The 16,069-nt window shown below is 41.5% G+C and overlaps 1 protein-coding gene across 1 annotated transcript in view; it reads left to right on the top strand.

Moving 5' to 3' along the window:
- Window positions 1-16,069, top strand: part of ILDR2 (immunoglobulin like domain containing receptor 2) — a 73,364-nt gene that overhangs the window by 33,612 nt on the left and 23,683 nt on the right. The window contains exon 4 of the mRNA XM_013975217.2: window positions 14,585-14,641. Within this exon, the coding sequence (XP_013830671.2) occupies window positions 14,585-14,641 (57 nt within the window). The remainder of the gene's footprint in view (window positions 1-14,584; window positions 14,642-16,069) is intronic.

The raw sequence follows: 16,069 nt of genomic DNA, 5'->3' as shown, positions 1-16,069 counted from the left end.
GTTGAATTGTTAACCATCTCCAATCCAAAAATTATACTTGAGTTATGTAAATAGAGCAATAATACCACAAACACAGATTTCTGCATTGCTCATTGCAAAGACTAGAAATGCTTCACATTTTTTAAAAAATATTTTATTTTTTTACTTTACAACACTGTATTGGTTTTGCCATTCATTGACATGAATCCACCACAGGTGTACATGAGTTCCCAACCCTGAACCCCCCTCCCACCACCCTCCCCATATCATCTCTCTGGGTCAACCTAGTGCACTAGCCCCAAGCATCCTGTATTCTGTATTGAACTTAGACTAGCGATTTGTTTCTTGCATGATAGTATACATGTTTCAATGCCATTCTCCCAAATCATCCCACCCTCTCCCTCTCCCACAGAGTCCAAAAGTCTGTTCTTTACATCTGTGTCTCTTTTGCTGTCTCGCATATAGGGTCATCATTACCATCTTTCTAAATTCCATATATATGTGTTAGTATACTGTATTGGTGTTTTTCTTTCTAGCTTACTTCACTCTGTATAATAGGCTCCAATTTCATCCACCTCATTAGAACTGATTCAAATGTATTCTTTTTAATGGCTGAGTAATACTCCATTGTGTATATGTATCACAGCTTTCTTATCCACTCGTCTGCTGATGGACATCTAGGTTGCTTCCATGTCCTGGCTATTATAAACAGTGCTGCGATGAACATTGGGGTACACATGTCTCTTTCACTTCTGGTTTCTTTGGTGTGTATGCCCAGCAGTGGGATTGCTGTGGAAAATTCTGAAAGAGATGGGAATACCAGACCACCTAACCTGCTTCTTGAGAAATCTGTATGCAGGTCAGGAAGCAACAGTTAGAACTGGACATGGAACAACAGACTGGTTCCAAATAGGAAAAAGAGTACGTTAAGGCTGTATATTGTCACCCTGCTTATTTAACTTATATGCAGAGTACATCATGAGAAACGCTGGGCTGGAAGAAGCACAAGCTGGAATCAAGATTGCCAGGAGAAATATCAATAACCTCGGACATGCAGATGACAACACCCTTATGGCAGAAAGTGAAGAGGAGCTAAAATGCCTCTTGATGAAAGTGAAAGAGGAGAGTTAAAAAGTTGGCTTAAAGCTCAACATTCAGAAAACGAAGATCATGGCATCTGGTCCCATCACTTCATGGGAAATAGATGGGGAAACAGTGTCAGACTTTATTTTGGGGGGGCTCCAAAATCACTGCAGATGGTGACTGCAGCCATGAAATTAAAAGATGCTTCCTCCTTGGAAGAAAAGTTATGACCAACCTAGATAGCATATTCAAAAGCAGAGACATTACTTTGCCGACTAAGGTCCGTCTAGTCAAGGCTATGGTTTTTCCTGTGATCATGTATGGATGTGAGAGTTGGACTGTGAAGAAGGCTGAGCACCGAAGAACTGATGCTTTTGAACTGTGGTGTTGGAGAAGACTCTTGAGAGTCCCTTGGACTGCAAGGAGATCCAACCAGTCCATTCTGAAGGAGATCAACCCTGGGATTTCTTTGGAAGGAATGATGCTAAAGCTGAAACTCCAGTACTTTGGCTACCTCATGCTAAGAGTTGACTCATTGGAAAAGACTCTGATGTTGGGAGGGATTGGGGGCAGGAGGAGAAGGGGATGACTGAGGATGAGATGGCTGGATGGCATCACTGACTTGATGGACACGAGTCTGAGTGAACTCCAGGAGTTAGTGATGGACAGGGAGGCCTGGCGTGCTGCGATTCATGGGGTCTCAAAGGGTCGGACACGACTGAGCAACTAAACTGAACTGAAGGCAGTTCTATTTGTAGTTTTTTTAAGGAATCTCCACACTGTTCTCCATAGTGGCTGTACTAGTTTGCATTCCCACCAACAGTGTAAGAGGGTTCCCTTTTCTCCACACCCTCTCCAATGCTTCACATTTCTAACATTTCTAAATTTAGAATAAGCAAAGCTTGAGGCGGAGTGAGATATTGCGAAAGATACAAGAATACGGGTGAGTAGACCCAGGTTCTACTCCTGGTTTGATTATTAGTCAGCTGTGTGATTTTGGGTAAGATTCCTAAGCTCTCTGAACCTCAGGTTCTTGAAAATATAAAATGGATTATGGATTAGATGACCTCTGAAATCCTTTCTAGCAATACAATTCTAGAATTGTATTGATTGTATTGATTCAATCAATATAATCAATTTTATTGATTCTAGAATTCTGTGTGAATAGAAGTCAGTGCCTTAGGCTAAGCTTACAACTGCTGCCAAAAAAGCCTGAAGCATTTATTAACAGTTAATTGCAGATGGTCTGATACTAGTCATTTTGTGGAGAGAATTCAGTGTCAGAATTACTCCCTATAATTTGAAGTGAACTAAAATGAGAGGGACAAGAAGAAAAAAAATACACACATGAAATGCTTACATAGTTTAAAAATACATATAAAAGAGAAGCTATGTCCGCATTTGTGATGGATAATCATAAACTATATATATTGAATGCATGGTTGCCATGGGAATATAGAATAAAAACAGAGATGTGTGTGCCCTTGGGGAATTTCCGATTTGAGGGGATTCCAAATAGTTATAGAAACAACTTTACACTTTAAAGGGCCAGAGAGAAACATCTGCTCTTCTCAGAGACTTAGGAGAGAAACATTCTGGAGGGTTAGGAGCTGAGACAATAGGGGTGGATATAGTACATCACTGAAAATGGATCCAGGGAATCTTAGGAAAGCTTGGAAGTGTGATGAAGCCCAGATGTGCATTAAGCAGAAGGGGAAAGGAGGGAACCTCAAGGATCTGGGGAAGAAAAACATTCTAGATTATCCTGAACAGAAGGTTCATTTTATAATATATTGGCAAACCCAAGGAGGACTCCCAAGTTAGTACATTTCAGAGAAATGGATGGAGATTCAGCAGTTTTGGCATCACGTGGACGAAAGGAAGTACTCTTTTCCCTTTTCATAAGTTCCAGTGCATAACATAATGTGTCTTATTATTACTTATTAATGTGTCTTGTAATCACTTAATCAAATAATTAAGTAGTAGATCTAAAAATCTGAAGACAAGTTTGTCCTACATCTAGAACTTCTGTACCTTCCATTGTACTTCAAAGGCTTGGAACAGAACTTGGATTTAAGTTTTAAGAAGAGAGACAAAAACCAATTTGGGGAGCATATTGAATCTCTCTGTAATGACTGCCTTGAAAATACCCTAGCCTGGTGGCTTTCAACTTGTAGGCCTGGCGTAGGGTGGTGCTTCAGTTCCCCAAGATGGCAAGATGGCATTTGGGGATATGTCAGTGACCTGAAGATCTTCCTGACATTGAGCCCTGAGTCCAGGGCTGCTAAATATTCTCCAGTACACAGCATAGTGCTGAATGAATGGGCAGTTCCTTCAGATCTTCATTGAGAGCCCATTTTCATCTGGGATGGATAAAAGGCACTATGGTGAGCAGTAAATCTGAAGTCTAGCATAGAAAACTGAGGATTTGCTGCTGGGAGAGCGTCAAGGTCCTGATGGGTGAGGAGTCTCCTTGTGCAGCCTCTTAGGGATGCAGCACAGACACAGGCCCTGCCCCAGAGGGGTTTCCATCCTGCTCGTGTAGGAACATGCAAAGGACTCACTCCAGGCAAGATGTGTTCTCATGGAGGTGTGTGCAGTGGTCATCAGGAGCATGGAGGAGGATGCACCCTCTCAGAGCAGTATTCTTAGAGGACTCTGTCAGAACATGTTTCGGAGTTTTGCAGACTGTGTGTGCTATGGATTTGAGAGAGGCAGAAGTTCATTAGCTAGTTATCTTAGTACAGCCAGCTTTGGGGAGATGTTACTAGGACATGGTCTGTTGTAAATATGCAAGAATAATGCCATGGCTAGGAAAAGAGTGGGAAACCAGGCAGGGACTGTGTCTTGAGGGAAGGCCTCATGACTAGGGGGAACCTGATGTCAAAAATGCCCCCCAAAAGCTGATGGAAACATGGAGTTTGGCAGGAAGATAGTCCTCTGATCTTGGTAAGTCATATGACACAGAAGCAGATAAGTAAAGCTGAGTTCTTAACCTCACACTGTTGGACAAGCTGCGTGGGCAAGCCTGTGACTTTCAAGCATAGGGATCATGTCTTCTCTGTGTCTCCACCTGGCACAATACACATCTCCTTATTGATTGAATGAATGAATTGGAGACATTCCAAAAATGAGCTTGTTCTCAGGAATATGTACCAAGAGTTTAGTTGGGGATAACTTCAAGTTGTCAGTGGCAGAAAACAGCTGAAATGGGGAATTATATGGTTAAAATCTGTAAGTTATTTTATTCACAATGATTGTTTTCTGCCCTCATCATTCAACGCAAAATATGTGAATGTTTTGGGCTGTGAAGCTTCTGATGGTATGGTATGGTATGGTATGATACTGGCACATGCGTATGCTTGATTAGTATTAGTATGCTTGATTCATTTGGTCTATTCATGTGGAAGTTTCTTTAAAATAATGGATTCTGCAAGGTTTGGGGAAAACTGTTTGAATGCTTACATGAAAACTATTTTCTACTCATAACTTGAGCTGGGTTTGAAAAGAGTAAAGGTGGCCTTCTACTTGTGAGGTCTGTTCTCTATCCTTTTCTTAGACATTAAAGTAACTTCTAATGGCCACACTTTAACTGAATTCTAGAAGAATGACAGTGATTCACAGGTGTTAGTAAAGTGTGGTGGAAATCTGGAATGTATTTACTGCAGTTGTCCAGACTCTCAAAGATCAAACCTTCATTGGATGTGATAGAATAGAAGAGAATGGGAAGAAAAGTTAGAGCATTTCTAACTGACAACAGCATTTCTTAGAAATTGTTAAGCAAGAAGCTGAAAGCAAAATGACTTTCAGAAATATAGGATTTCAGTATAAAGCTCCAGGAAAATATAGGTCATGGTAAAAGCCAGAGAGCTTTTCTCTCTTTCCCTCTTCTCTCTGCTGTTGACATAACATAGTGGTATTATCAGCTATCCCCAAACTCCTGCTATGTTCTGAATTTTGAAGACATTTAATTTTACCCACTTTACTGCCAAATTCTGTCACTCACACCACCCTGGGGCTAACACTGCATGGGTGCATTATGGGAAGGCTTTACCGGCTTCTGAAACTTCAGCTTTTGGCTGTTGCTTCAGGGGGAATGAGAAGCCTGATGCATGTCTCTCTGTTGGAGTGACAAGTTTTGTGAACCTCCTGTCCATATTTCTTATTCTAAGTTTTTTAATTACCCATAAAAAAATCTAAAAATATGAAAGCCCCTTCATTGTTCTTCATGATGCCCATTCCAGTTCCCCAGAAATAAGGGCTAGCAATTCGGTGTGTCATACTGTTGCTTTCAGATTTTAATTTGAACATCGTGCCTAGAGCTTATATTCACTAACATTCTGTGTGTAGAAGTAGTGTCAGAACACCGTCAAGATGTTGTTTTAAACAGTCTTTGGGGAAACCCAGCTTTTCTGTTTTACCCATCATAATTATATCTGTGTTGATAGCTCAGTTGGTAAAGAATCTGCCTGTAATGCAGGAGACCCTGGTTCCATTCCTGGGTCAGGAAAATGCGCTGGAGGAGGGATAGGCTACCCACTCCAGTATTCTTGGGCTTCCCTTGTGGCTCAGCTGGTAGAGAATCCACCTGCAATGTGGGAGACCTGGGTTTGATCCCTGGTTTGGGAAGATCCCCTGGAGAAGGGAAAGGCTACCCACTCCAGTATTCTGGCCTGGAGAATTCCACGGACTGTGTAGTCAGTGAGGTCGCAAAGAGTAGGACACATTGGAGCGGCTTTCACTTTCATATATATCCCTCAGTGATTGCAAACTTGATCTCTAGGTTTTATAGCCCCCAAACATTTTGTATGGCTTGCCCAATGCTTTTTAACAATTTATGAATCAGTTGGCAACATCTGAAAATTGGGATTTTTTACGTAAAAATCTGAGGTCTGGCTAATCTTGAAAAACAGGGAGATTTGCAACCTTGAAGACACATTTCTGTGAGGTAACAATTGCCTAGAGGTGGGTAGGAGCAGCCCCTGCAGACACAATATGCTGTTTGCCATACCCTTAACTGCTGTTGGTTGTATTACAGAAGGGCAGCTGCACTTGTTTGCATTACCTACTGGTCCATATAAATATACAGAGTTGAGTTTGCAACTCTAATCACTAAATATCAGATTTGAGAGCAAAAAATATTATGGATGGGGGGCCATATAAATAATTGTCCAAATTAGAAGACTTTGAAATTAAAAAGGGGGGTTCTTAATAATCACACCAGGCATAAACCAGGACTGTCCTAGACAAACCAAGATGTAAGGTCTCCCTATTTATGGATCTCTTCCTTCAACTATTTCACTTGACTAATGAGAAAACTGAATCCTAGAAAGAGGAAGGAATTTGCCTGTTAACGGTCTGCAAGTAAACTCTTGGCAAAGCTGCCTTTATTACCCTGATTCCCAGTCTACTACTTTCTCCAATAGAACATGCTCTGTATAACAGTTATATAATAGTTAATGATTTTATATAGTTAATGATTATCAAGTAGCTAATCTTCTGTGAGAAATTGTACACAAATCAATAGCTTGTATCATCGGTAACATTTCTATTATAAATGTAATTAATGATTTGGGCTATAGCACATAAAAGGGTGTTTAAAACATTGGTAGGCTTGAGAACTAGAGAGTAAACACAATAAATGTCTCATTTTACTAGACATAAGAGATATATTTAGAAGTGCTAATTGTCCATATTTAAAAAACCCCTTAAGTATCTGATAACTGTCTTGATAAAAAGCAAAGTATATTGACTTTTTGATCATAGGCTGTTGCCTGGTAATTAATACTAATTATTCCTTTAAGAGATGTCTAAGATCCTAAATCCCCAAATCCTTGATCACCTGTCTATTACCTTGTTGATTTCCAAGAAATATTTGTCCACAGAACACTCCATATGAGACCAATGGATGCTCTTCATCACTTGCTTGGACTTTAGTCCCATATCTGTGTCTCTCATAGGGAACTGGACTGGACCACATGTAAGCTTTACCGTTACCTTTCAGCCTTTCATGAAGGCTGAGGCCAGAGGCTAGTCAGAGAACTCTCCTTCAAGATGCCATTTTCCAGTGACCTATTTGGCCCCCACTTGTCTTTGCAAGCAGCAGACTGCTCTTACCATGTCAGCTGCACAAGAAGGAAGATAGAAAGAAGGAAAAACCCTTCTTGCCAAAACCTAAAACAGAGCTAACCTAGTGGCCCAGTCCATGCTTCATTTTCCTGGGAATGTACTCAGGTCCTGATTAACTTTTCAAATGTGGGACATGCAGGAGACATGACTGGGACACATTTCGCTACACTGGCCTGGTATAGTTGAAGAGAGCCAAGAAAAATAAAGTGAGCAGAGTCCTCTCACCCGACTCCCTTGTGCCTTGCCTCTGCTGCAACGTCTTCCTCTAGTCCTGGAAGAGCTTCTCTTTTCTTCGACTTTTGTCAGAGCTGCTTTTCTGTGGAGTGATTTGATAGAGGAGAGGATCAGTGACCAACTGTGTACTTTAGACTCAACATATAAGCCACATACATGGGTAACCTTTTCTTTAACACAGCTTAAGAGGAAAAGTTGTCTTCTAAGTGAGCCAGAGAGACCAGACACCTGGAGTTGTGCTTTGTAATAGTGATGTGTGGCCACTGAGCCTTTGAAGTGTTAATATTTTGGCTACATTGATATAAGTGAAACTATTATGAAGCTAATTTCATTTTTTTTAAATTTAAACAACATACCTTTTTATTTACAACAAAGCCAATTGAAACAGCTACCAAAGGAAATCTTTCAAACAAAACACAAATTTACCAAGATAGAACTTACTTTCAACAAACACATTTTTCCATAATATAACTGTTTACAAAGTTTTTCATATGAATTGTTTCATCCCTCCTCCCCTATGTGTACAGTATGCAACCCTTTCCCTAAATGGTGGGGGGTAGGGTGGATAGGATGTGCAGATGCATACATACAGGATGCTTCTACAGGCATGAGACGTCTCTGCAAGGATTCACAGAAACTCATAACAATGGTCACCTCTAGAGATGGGTCCTGAGAAGCTGGGGTCAGAAGCGAGAGGCCCACTTGGCACTGCCTGCCATTTTATACCTTTTAAATGTTGAATTCCATGAGTACAGTTTTAACTTTAACAAAAATGGGATCATACTATACACTGTATTATAATCTCTATGTTATATGATGTTACAAGCATCTTTCCTCATTAACATTCCATCATGTATAGATTCTATATCTTAGCTTTATGGCTTTAAAAATTCTGTTAGTAAAGATATAATAACAATGTGTCATCCCACCAAACTAGGCTAATCATTTGAATTCTCCCTGGAAATTCGATCAGGCTTCCTTCAATATATCCTGAATTATATATTTATTTTGTGCCAGGCCCTGGTGGCTCAGATGGTAAAGAATCTGACTGCAGTGCAGGAGAACCAGGTTTAATCCTTGGGTTAGGAAGATACCCAGGAGAAGGTAATGGCTATCCACTCCAGTATTATTGCCTGGAGAATTCCATGGACAGTGGAGCCTGTCCTGTTATAGTCCATGGAGATGCAGAGTTAGACACAACTGAGCAACTAACACTTTCACCTTTTACTTTGTGCCAGGCACTATATTTTATATATATACATATATATATATATATATATATATATATATATATATACACACACACACACACACACACACATATATAATATATATAATAATTGTACAACTTATTGAGTCCTATCAACAATTCTATGAGGCAGGTACCATGAATATGCCCATTTTATAAAATTTAAAAAACAAAACTGAGGCTTAGAAAGATTAAATAACTTGTCTAAGGTCATAAGGTCACACATTCTAAAATCCACACTCTCTTAACTTCTTTCTGTCCTAGATTGATCTAGGAGAGACAACTCTCCATACTGAGTTTATTAGTTCCTTACTTGATCTCAAAGCAGCAGCGTTGCTTGCATACATTTTTATGTGGTTTCAACAGTGAGAAAAAGAATGGTGAACTGAGCACTTCACCATACGAGATAAGTCTACAACATTAATAATTCATCTCTTCCAGAGCTGATGAAAATTATGCATAGCACATTTTCCTTTACGAATTACAAAAGTCTCTAAAGTATATGTGCTTGTGAAAAACATATCGAACAGTCCATTCAGTTAATACACAAACAGTAATTACAATATTAAAAATTTTAAAACATACCTATGTACAAAGTTGGGGCTTCCCAGGTGGCACTAGTGATAAACAGCCAGCCTGCCAATGCAGGAGACAAGAGATGCAGGTTTGATCCCTGGATCAGGAAGATCCCCTGGAAAAGGGAATGGAAACCCACTCTAAGATTCTTGCCTGGAGAATCCCATGAACAGAGGAGCCTGGCAGGCTACAGTGCATAGAGTCTCAAAGACTTGGACATAACTGAAATGACTAGGATAAAATGATAGGATACTGAAAGAGGTACTCCCCAGGTCAATAGGTGCCCAGTATGCTACTGGAGGTCAGTGGAGAAATAACTCCAGAAAGAATGAAGGGATGGAGCCAAAGCAAAAACAATACCCAGCTGTGGATGTGACTGGTGATAGAAGCAAGGTCCGATGCTGTAAAGAGCAATATTGCATAGGAACCTGGAATGTCAGGTCCATGAATCAAGGCAAATTAGAAGTGGTCAAACAGGAGATGGCAAGAGTGAACGTCAACATTCTCTGAATCAGTGAACTAAAATGGACTGGAAGGTGAATTTAATTCAGATGACCATTATATCTACTACTGCGGGCAGGAATCTCTCAGAAGAAATGGAGTAGCCATCATGGTGAACAGAAGAGTCCGAAATGCAGTACTTGGATGCAATCTCAAAAACGACAGAATGATGTCTGTTCATCTCCAAGGCAAACCATTCAATATCACAGTAATCCAAGTCTATGCCCCAACCAGTGACGCTGAAGAAGCTGAAGTTGAACGGTTCTATGAAGACCTTTTAGAACTAACACTCAAAAAAGGTGTCCTTTTCATTATAGGGGACTGGAATGCAAAAGTAGGAAGTCAAGGAAAACCTGGAGTAACAAGCAAACTTGGCCTTGGAATACGGAATGAAGCAGGGCAAAGACTAATAGAGTTTTGCCAAGAAAATGCACTGGTCATAGCAAACACCCTCTTCCAACAACACAAGAGAAGACTCTATACATGGACATCACCAGATGGTCAACACCGAAATCAGATTGATTATATTCTTTGCAGCCAAAGATGGAGAAGCTCTATACAGTCAACAAAAACAAGACCAGGAGCTGACTGTGGCTCCTTATTATCAAATTCAGACTTAAATTGAAGAAAGCAGGGAAAACCGCTAGACCATTCAGGTATGACCTAAATCAAATCCCTTATGATTATACAGTGGAAGTGAGAAATAGATTTAAGGGCCTAGATCTAATAGATAGAGTACCCGATGAACTATGGAATGAGGTTCATGACATTGTACAGGAGACAGGGATCAAGACCATCCCCATGGAAAAGAAATGCAAAAAAGCAAAATGGCTGTCTGGGGAGGCCTTACAAATAGCTGTGAAAAGAAGAGAGGCGCAAAACAAAGGAGAAAAGGAAAGATATAAGCATCTGAATGCAGAGTTCCAAAGAATAGCAAGAAGTGATAAGAAAGCCTTCTTCAGCAATCAATGCAAAGAAATAGAGGAAAAGAACAGAATGGGAAAGACTAGAGATCTCCTCAAGAAAATTAGAGATACCAAGGGAACATTTCATGCAAAGATGGGCACAATAAAGGACAGAAATGGTATGGACCTAACAGAAGCAGAAGATATTAAGAAGAGGTGACAAGAATACACAGAAGAATTGTACAAAAAGGATCTTCATGACCCAGATAATCACGATGGTGTGATCACTCACCTAGAGCCAGACATCCTGGAATGTGACGTCAAGTGGGCCTTAGAAAGCATCACTACGAACAAAGCTAGTGGAGGTGATGGAATTCCAGCTGAGCTATTTCAAATCCTGAAAGATGATGTTTTGAAAGTGCTGCACTCAATATGCCAGCCAATTTGGAAAACTCAGCAGTGGCCACAGGACTGGAAAAGGTCAGTTTTCATTCCAATCCCAAAGAAAGGCAATGCCAAGGAATCCTCAGACTACCACACAATTGCACTCATCCTACATGCTAGTAAAGTAATGCTCAAAACTCTCCAAGCCAGGCTTCAGCAATACGTGAAACGTGAACTTCCTGATGTTCTAGCTGGCTTTAGAAAAGGCAGAGGAACCAGAGATCAAATTGCCAACATCCGCTGGATCATGGAAAAAGCAAGAGAGTTCCAGAAAAACATCTATTTCTGCTTTATTGACTATGCCAAAGCCTTTGACTGTGTGGATCACAATCAACTGTGGAAAATTCTGAAAGAGATGGGAATACCAGACCACCTGACCTGCCTCTAGAGAAATTTGTATGCAGATCAGGAAGCAACAGTTAGAACTGGACATGGAACAACAGACTGGTTCCAAATAGGAAAAGGAGTGCGTCAAGGCTGTATATTGTCACCCTGTTTATTTAACTTATATGCAGAGTACATCATGAGAAACCCTGGACTGGAAGAAGCACAAACTGGAATCAAGAGTGCTGGGAGAAATATCAATCACCTCAGATATGCAGATGACACCACCCTTATGGCAGAAAGTGAAGAGGAACTAAAAAGCCTCTTGATGAAAGTGAAAGAGGAGAGAGAAAAAGTTGGCTTAAAGCTCAACATTCAGAAAACGAAGATCATGGCATCCAGTCCCATCACTTCATGGGAAATAGATGGAGAAACAGTGGAAACAGTGTCAGACTTTATTTCTTTGGGGCTCCAAAATCACTGCAGATGGTGATTGCAGCCTTGAAATTAAAAGACACTTACTCCTTGGAAGAAAAGTTATGACCAACCTAGATAGCATATTCAAAAGCAGAGACATTACTTTGCCGACTAAGGTCCGTCTAGTCAAGGCTATGGTTTTTCCAGTAGTCATGTATGGATGTGAGAGTTGGACTGTGAAGAAGGCTGAGCGCTGAAGAATTGATGCTTTTGAACTGTGGTGTTGGAGAAGACTCTTGAGAGTCCCTTGGACTGCAAGGAGATCCAACCAGTCCATTCTGAAGGAGATCAACCCTGGGATTTCTTTGGAAGGAATGATGCTGAAGCTGAAACTCCAGTACTTTGGCCACCTCGTGCGAAGAGTTGACTCATTGGAAAGGACTTTGATGCTGGGAGGGATTGGGGGCAGGAGGAGAAGGGGACGACAGAGGATGAGATGGCTGGATGGCATCACTGACTCTATGGACGCGAGTCTGAGTGAACTCCGGGCGTTGGTGATGGACAGGGAGGCCTGGCGTGCTGCGATTCATGGGGTCACAAAGAGTCAGACACGACTGAGCGACTGAACTGAACTGAACTGAAATGACTTAGTATGCACCCATGTACAAAGTTAGTTGTTCCATCAATAGGGTCAATGATCCATGTAGGATAGTCAGTTAAGACACCTTTTTTCCCCAACTGACACAGATTACTCACCAATGAAACTGTGAGATATATCAGTTCAGTTCAATCGCTCAGTCATGTCCAGCTCTTTGCTGCCCCATGGACTGTAGCACGCCAGGCTTCTCTGTCCATCACCAACTCTCGGAGCTTGCTCAAACTCATGTCCATCGAGTTGGTGATGCCATCCAACCATCTCATCTTCTGTTGTCCCCTTCTCCTGCCTTGAATCTTTCCCATCATCAGGGTCTTTTCCAGTGAGTCAGTTCTTCACATCAGGTGGCCAAAGTATTGGAGTTTCAGCTTCAGCATCAGTCCTTCCAATGAATATTCAGGACTGATTTCCTTTAGGATTGACTGGTTGGCTCTCCTTGCAGTCCAACGGACTCTCAGGAGTCTCTGCAACACCACAGATACTTTTCCTTTATGGAAGAGGTAAACATTTTTTCAACTTTATGATCAGTGTATGTTTGTGTTAGTTGCTCAGTCATGTCTGACTCTTTGCAATTACATGGACTGTAGCCTGCTAGGCTCCTCTGTCCGTGGGATTTTCCAGGCAAGAATGCTGGAGTCGATTGTCATTTCCTCCTCCAGGGCATCTTCCCAACCCAGTAATCGAAATTGGGTCTCCTGCATTGGCAGGCGGATTCTTTACCATTTGAGTCACGAGTGAAGCCAGTAGCAGTTACCAAATCAACTAGAGAGCTTTTAATCATAGCATTTGTTTCATTTCTTAGAGCTTCATTAACCACCTCTCCAGCTTAACTTGCTAGGGTTACTGCATAACCAATGCATTTGTTCCAAGGATCCGCCATCTCCTCCTGCAGAAGGACATGAGGCTGGGACCCCCCAGCAGGATCCAATGCTAGGCTCTTCCAGAGGGAGAACTAATTTCAACTTTAAAAAAAAAAGTGCTATTTTAATGCTATTATTACTGGAAATGCTAAAATTGCCAGTTACTCACATTAATTTCTACTGGACAGAGCTATTCTATAGGCATATGTCATGCCCATAAATGAAGTCAGATTCAGTTGCAGGCTTAGGAATCATAGTGACCTTTGCTGCCACAAGTCTGAAATGAGTTAAGTTTGCTAGTTGTTACCTAGTAGAACTTGTTTCTTAACAAGGCTGCATGTGATAGAACCTGGTAGGGGCAGAAGTTCTGTCCTGGCCTTTGCATTTACCTGGATATGAGAACATGGTGGAAGATTCAGCCCTTCTTTCTGTATAAATCAGGCCAGTTTTTTTTTTTTAAGACTAATCTCCTTCCCCACATCTTCCAGGGTGCTGTTTCTTGCACAGCTCTTTGCTTCCCAGAGTCCTGAGCGGCACCTGTTCTGACACCAGCCGTTAAGTTTCTGTGCTATATCATGCAGAAGGCACTTGGTCCCATACCACACCAGCTGTGGGTGCCATATGGAAGAGCCGTACCATATACATTGTACAGAGTGTTTCTGAATCCAGAAGGAATGTTGAAGAATGTGTAACTGATCTAGCTGTATCTTTTCCTTCCCTTTGAAAATTATAATCATTGACATATCTTTAGTCTATAAATAGAATCTTGGAGGGAGATAATTCTAAGTTAAAACCAAGCCTGTACTTTTGTTTTTATATGGACATGGGGCTGTATATAGATGTGTGAAGATATAGGTTGACCATTTAGATACAGATGTTTTTGACTTTCCAATAAAATATGTGCATGTATAAATGAATGGAGATGGTATGTGCCAAGCAGGATGTTTCTGTATTTGAAGCAAAGATCTCCTCCTTCTGTAATAATTGGAAAGAAAGTTCTGTATCTGCTTCTGCCTGGTTTAGGTGCAGAGTTCTCCTAAATGGCTGCCGCAGATTGATGGAGAAGGCCATTGTCTTGACTGAGCCCAGCCTTGCTGATGTGCTTTTCATCACTCAAAGAGCAGGGATCAGTGGCCCCATGTAGGGATGGTACCAACTGAAGCCAGGCTTCAGGCTGTATTTGCCTTTGGAGTAACTGCTTTTCTTCTTTTCCTTCCACCTCTTCTAGGCAGAACAGGGCTGCTTGCTGATCTCTTGCCCAGTTTTGCTGTGGAGATTATGCCAGGTATTCAGTCATTTAACTCTGTATTTGCTTAATTTGCTATCCCTCCATCTGTCTTGCTTCTGCATTAGTTACTAATTGCTCCTTTAACTTATTTGCACATTTGTCTATATATGTCTGTGGTATTTTCCAGGATGAACTAAGCCCATTGGAAGAGCCTTCAAATTGTATTTCTTCTGTTACTAGGCCCTAAAAGAATAATGGTAGTTAAAAACAGGCTGAGATGGGACCCAGTCCTTCTGTGTCAGTTGCATAGGCCCTGTGACAGTCTCAGTATCTTGGTTGCACCCAGTTGCTGTGTCTTTAATGGAGTTGCTATTTATCTGCATTCTTGTTCCCTAAGTTTCATGTCTGAAAGTGAAAGTGGAAGTTGCTCAGTCATGTCCAACTCTTTGTGACCCCATGGACTATTAGTCCATGGAATTCTCCAGGCCAGAATACTGGAGTGGGTAGCCTTTCCCTTCTCCAGGGGATCTTCCCAACCCAGGGATTGAACCCAGGTCTCCCGCACTGCAGGCGGATTCTTACCAGCTGAGCCACAAAGGAAGCCCAAGAATACTGGAGTGGGTAGCCTATCTCTTCTCCCGACCCAGGAATCAAACCGGGATCTGCATTGCAGGCAGATTTTGTACCAGCTGAGCTATCAGGGAAGCCCAAGTTTAATGTTTACCCATTCATTATTGTACAACCATGTTACTTGGAATTGCCTTTTATAACTTTATCAAAACATTTTTTCAAACCTTATGAACGCTATGTACCCCTCCTACCCTCAAAAGTACACATTTACAGGTCTATATTGCTTTGTATACAATCTATATTGCTTTCGGAGAAGCAATGGCACCCCAGTCCAGTACTCTTGCTTGGAAAATCCCATAGATGGAGGAGCCTGGTGGGCTACAGTCCATGGGGTCGTGAAGAGTTGGACACAACTGAGCGACTTCACTTTCACTTTTCACTTTCATGCACTGGAGAAGGAAATGGCAACCCACTCCAGTGTTCTTGCCTGGAGAATCCCAGGGACAGGGGAGCCTGGTAGGCTGCCGTCTATGGGGTCGCACAGAGTCAGACACGACTGAAGCAAGTTAGTAGCAGCAGCAGCAGCAGCAGCATATTGCTTTGTATACAATAACAAAGCAATTACAAAGCAATAACAAAGCAATTTAGGACTTTTTGGCCTCCTAAATCCCTGGGGTCCATGGACCCTGTCAAGGACACCTGCACCAAATGCACACCACTATCTTTTTATGTAGCTTCCATTGAACATATCAGCTGGACAAGCCAGCAGTAGTTTGATGCTGCACTATAGTCCATCATGGAAGGAGCCCAGAGAGAAACGAGAATGAACTACGGGAGAGGACATATCCAAACAGAAAGTAGAAAACGGTGAGATTCAGTTTTGCTTTGGAGGGCTTCTGCCAAAGGGTTAAGAGC

Source organism: Capra hircus, chromosome 3 (assembly GCF_001704415.2).
Source record: "Capra hircus breed San Clemente chromosome 3, ASM170441v1, whole genome shotgun sequence".
Classification (NCBI taxonomy): Eukaryota; Metazoa; Chordata; class Mammalia; order Artiodactyla; family Bovidae; genus Capra; species Capra hircus.
This window is presented reverse-complemented; position numbering and strand designations above follow the sequence as displayed.